At 43.6% G+C, this 4,769-nt stretch overlaps 1 protein-coding gene across 1 annotated transcript; it reads left to right on the forward strand.

Annotated features, from left to right (window-relative positions):
• Positions 1–1,831: 1,831 nt before the first annotated feature.
• On the forward strand, positions 1,832–4,329 carry LOC110919864. Its single transcript, XM_022164112.1, has 5 exons — positions 1,832–2,559; positions 2,611–2,728; positions 2,950–2,997; positions 3,576–3,669; positions 4,232–4,329. Exons 1-5 carry the CDS (start codon positions 1,832–1,834, stop codon positions 4,327–4,329), a joined length of 1,086 nt encoding a protein of 361 aa, XP_022019804.1.
• The last annotated feature ends 440 nt before the right edge of the window (positions 4,330–4,769 follow it).

Consider the following 4,769-nt stretch of genomic DNA (forward strand, 5'->3'; position numbering starts at 1 on the left):
TTCAAACCGGTGGTGCAACCCCAAAGAAGGCTTAACCCCAACATGCTAGATGTAGTGAAGAAGGAGGTTCTTAAACCCCTAGATGCCGGGATGATCTATCCCATTTCCGATTCTACATGGGTTAGTCCCACCTAGGTTGTCCCTAAGAAGGGGGGGATGACCGTTGTCATGAACGAAAAGAACGAGCTTATCCCTTGACGTATGGTCACGGGGTGGCGCGTGTGCATCGACTACCGAAAGTTGAATGATGCCACCCGTAAAGACCACTTCCCACTTCAGATTGTTTTCTCGACGGCTTTTCCGGTCAACAATTCTATTGTTTTCTCGACGGCTTTTCCGGTTACTTCCAGATTCCCATCGCACCGGAGGATCAGGATAAGACCACGTTCACATGCCCCTATGGCACCTACGCGTACCGATGCATGCCATTCGGGTTTTGTAATGCCCTAGCTACTTTTCAGCGGTGCATGGTCGCCAGTATAGCTACTTTTCAGCGGTGCATGGTCGCCAGGATATGATAGAGACTTCCATGGAGGTTTTCATGGATGATTTTTCAGTATATGGTGACTCTTTCGATGCATGTTTGACGAACTTGGAGAGGATGTTGAAGTGGTGTGTGGAGACGAAGCTTATGCTTAACTGGGAGAAGTGTCACTTCATGGTGACGGAAGGTATAGTATTAGGGCATAAGATTTCTAGAGAAGGTATTGAGGTAGATCGTGCGAAAATAGATACCATTAGTAGGTTACCTCCGCCCACGAGTGTGAAGTTGATTAGGAGTTTTCTAGGGCATGCGGGATTCTATAGGCGCTTTATTAGGGATTTCTCAAAAATTACCCGCCCCATGACCCGTTTGCTAAAGAAAGACGTTCCATTTGTCTTCGACGAGGAGTGTATTAAGGCCTTCAACTTCTTGAAGGAACAGTTGGTTAGTGCACCTATTCTTATCTCGCCCGACTAGAGCTTGCCCTTTGAGCTCATGTGCGATGCGAGTGACTATGCCTTGGAGCGGTACTAGGACAAAGAAAGGACAAGCACTTCCACCCCATCTACTACGCGAGCAAAACGCTCAATGATGCTCAAGAAAACTACACTACCATGGAGAAAGAGCTTTTAGCCGTAGTTTTCGCTTTTGATAAATTCCGCTTGTACCTCGTGTTGTCCAAGAAAGCGAAAACTATGGCTAAACCCCAGCTAAACCCCGTCGTACCCCGTTCTATTGGCCCACAATCGAATACCTTTTGGCCAATAAATTCCGCTCGTACCACGTGTAGATGTGTTTTTGCTCCGCGTTGCGTTTTCTTTTCAAAAGAAAGACGCTAAACCCCGACTCATTCGGTGGATTCTTTTGCTTAGCGAGTTCGATATTGAGATTAGGGACAAGAGAGGGGCCGAAAATGTGGCGGCCGATCATCTATCGCGTCTAGAGGATCCCAAGAGAGAAGAAATTCGTGAGGAGGAGATTGGAGACATGTTCCCTCACGAGTCTATAGAGTTTGTTGAGGCCGACAAAGAGGGGTTGCCATGGTTTTACGACTTAGCGAATTATCTCTCTAGTGGCAATGTTGTGAAAGGGATGTCCACACAACAAAGGAAGCGATTCATTAGCGAGGCGAGAAAATATGTTTGGGACGATCCTTTTCTCTTTAGGATAGGAGGAGATAGGGTTCTTAGGCGTTGTGTGTCAAGAGAAGAGGGGTGGAACATTATTAAACATGTGCATGAAGGCCTCACGGGAGGACACCATGGTGCACACGCCACCTCCTAAAAGATATTCGATTGTGGTTTCTATTGGCCTACCATTCTTAGAGATGTCGTTGAGTTCGTTAAGATGTGTGATGCATGTCAACGAACCAGCAATATTTCCGCTAAAGATGAGATGCCTCAAAACCCCATTCAAGGAGTGGAGGTTTTTGACGTTTGGGGCATTGATTTCATGGGACCCTTCCCAAACTCCAAGGGAAACCGTTATATACTCGTGGTGATTGACTATGTGTCTAAATGGGTTGAGGCTCAAGCTCTTCCCACAAACGAAGCCCGAGTAGTCTTGAAATTTCTTAAGAAGCTCTTCTCCCAATTCAGTACACCGAAAGCCTTAATTAGTGACCGTTGCACTCACTTTTGCAATGCATTGATGGAAAAGTTGCTTGCACGCTACAGTGTCACTCATCGTTTGTCTACCGCATATCATCCACAAACAAGTGGACAAGTGGAGAATGCGAATCGCGGTATTAAACGAATCTTAGAGAAAACAGTGGGTAAAAATAGGAAAGATTGGTCCGACAAGCTAGACGATGCATTGTGGGCGTTTAGAACCGCCTACAAGATGCCCTTAGGAACCACACCTTTCATGATCGTCTATGGAAAAGCTTGTCACCTTCCCGTAGAGTTAGAGCATAGAGCGCTTTGGGCTTTGAAAACTGTTAATCTAGACATGACCGAAGCCGCTAGGAAGCGTTTCTTTCAAATCCATGAGCTTGAGGAGCTTAGGGATGCGGCGTATTCCCGATCGTTGGGAATCAAGGAGAAAACGAAAATTCTACATGATAAGAAGCTAAGGTAGGTCAAGGAGTTTAGAAAAGGTGACAAAGTGCTTCTTTACAACTCAAGATTGAAGCTTTTTGCAGGTAAGTTGAAATCAAAATGGTCAGGACCTTATATGGTTCACTATGTGTTTCCGTATGGAGCGGTGGAAATTATGGATGAGTCGAATGGCCGTAGTTGGAAGGTGAATGGCCATCGATTGAAACATTACATTGGAGGAGCGTTAAACAAGGACGAGAGGGAGGAAACTCCTCTCGAAATCCCACCTAAAGCCGCCAATTAGTGTCTTGGGATGAAATACCAAGTGTAGAGTTTGTACCGTTTGTAACTTCGTTCGTTTTCGTATTTTTCGTAGTTTTCGTGGTTTTTCGTGTTTGTGTTTTGTGTTTGTGAGTGATTTTGCAGAAATCGTACCGTGGAAGAGCTGAACTGGCAAAGAAAACGATGTCTCAGGTTAGTTTATTGGACACTTAGAAATAATTTTGGGAGTGTTGGATGGTTGGGAAAAGTTTGAAAAAAATTCTAAGGCATGAAAGGCAAATTTTTTCGAAACATTCTGTGAAAAACGGGCCTAGACGTAGCGCGAGGCTTTCCCCTCTAACCCTACGCGTCACGCGAGGTCCCCCTGGGCGGTTTAAAAAATGTTTTTGACCCTGTTGCTGCATAACACTTCATCCATTCACCCTTACGAAACCCTAGTCGCCCAAACACTAAAATCACCATATCTCACTCATTTTTCCACCAAATCACTCCATTTTTCTTCCTAAATCATCACAATCACGTTCCCTACAATTCCCACCATATATTTCACCCGAAATCGTGATAAATCTTCACGTTTTTTCTCAAGCTCGTGCACCACAAGTTCAAGGCTTCATTTTTCTTGGTAAATCCGACTCCAAGGTATGTTTTCTGTGATTTCTCGTTAGTAGGTAATGTTATTGTTCATTTGTACTGTCGGGTCAGTCATATTTTAGGTCTAGGGCTTGGGTAGTTTGCAAAAGTTAAGATTTTTGATCCGTTAATGATGCTAGTGGTATGCGGGTGGTTTTGTTTGGGATGTTTATACAGATTGGGGCTTGCGGATGGTTCGGGTTGGTTTACTTGGGGTTGTTCGAGACTTGTGGGGTATGTTTGGGCATTTAGGCCACGTGTTTGAGCTCTATGGGGTTGTTTGGCTAACACTAAGAAGTTTTTGCTAAAAGAAATAGGTTTTTGAACTGATTTTTGCAAATCCAATTAGTTTTCTAAACGGCTTTTGTTGCACAAAACGTCGCTTTATGGTTTCAAAGTTTCAAACTCTCACTTGTTTAGCCTCAAGGGTAGGGATATCTTGGCACTAATGCTTAATTGAGGACAATTAAAGTGCCGGGAGGAGATAGTGTACATTGAGTCTTAAGTCGTTTGAGTTATTGAGTCTAGTAGTTTTCTTAGAGTAGTACTTAGAGTCTAGTGTCGGGTTTACTAATATGCATGTACAAGTTCACAACATTTTGCCTGTACTCAATCTCCATTCGGGTAAAGTATAACCCATTTTTTTCTTCAACTTTATTTTTAGAATTAGCCGCGAATGGAATGCTATACGGCTATTATAGTTTTTGTTTAAAAAAAATTAAAAATACCAAAAATAGTTTGTGATTACTAACACTCTGCATTGCTTTCTCTTGTCGAAATTTTTCGTGTTTTGCAGAAACATGTCAGGTGAAGGCTCATCCTTTAACCCAAGGAAAAGGAAGATCCAATATCGAGGTCAAGATAGGAGAGCGTATTCTCGAGTTGAAAGGCTAGTTGATCACCTAGTTTTGGATTTCGAAGAAGATAGTGAAGAAAGGGACAAAACTAGTGAAATTTGTGGCAACTAATATGCTCGAACATCGCACAATTGATTGGGAATGGTTGCAAGGAATGGGAGTTAGTGACCGTGTAGCGGAATTGCTTGGGCCGAGACTGATAGAGGCTACAACGAGTTCCACAACAGCAAAGCCAACGACCTATCATAGCAACTGATATGTTCGGAAATCCATTACCTGTTCGATCTACTGGACCAACAGATCTGTATGGAAATCCACTTCCACCTTCCTCAAGACCAACGGTTGTTCTACCAACCACAGATTTGTATGGCAATCCAAGACCTGTGCAACAGCAAGCCTGTTATGGTAGCATGTCTTCAGCTGGTCAGCCAAATACTGGACACATCAAGTTTCTCCAAAGTTAGCATTGAAGTAGAT

This window comes from Helianthus annuus, chromosome 16 (genome assembly GCF_002127325.2).
Source record: "Helianthus annuus cultivar XRQ/B chromosome 16, HanXRQr2.0-SUNRISE, whole genome shotgun sequence".
Classification (NCBI taxonomy): Eukaryota; Viridiplantae; Streptophyta; class Magnoliopsida; order Asterales; family Asteraceae; genus Helianthus; species Helianthus annuus.

Coding starts and splice junctions, on each gene's coding strand:
- LOC110919864 (XM_022164112.1), top strand. CDS start 1,832: ATGTGTGATGCATGTCAACGAACCAGCAATATTTCCGCTAAAGATGAG. Junction 2,998..3,575: donor CAAAGAAAACGATGTCTCAG/GTTAGTTTATTG, acceptor TAATGATGCTAG/TGGTATGCGGGTGGTTTTGT. Junction 3,670..4,231: donor GGTTGTTCGAGACTTGTGGG/GTATGTTTGGGC, acceptor CGTGTTTTGCAG/AAACATGTCAGGTGAAGGCT.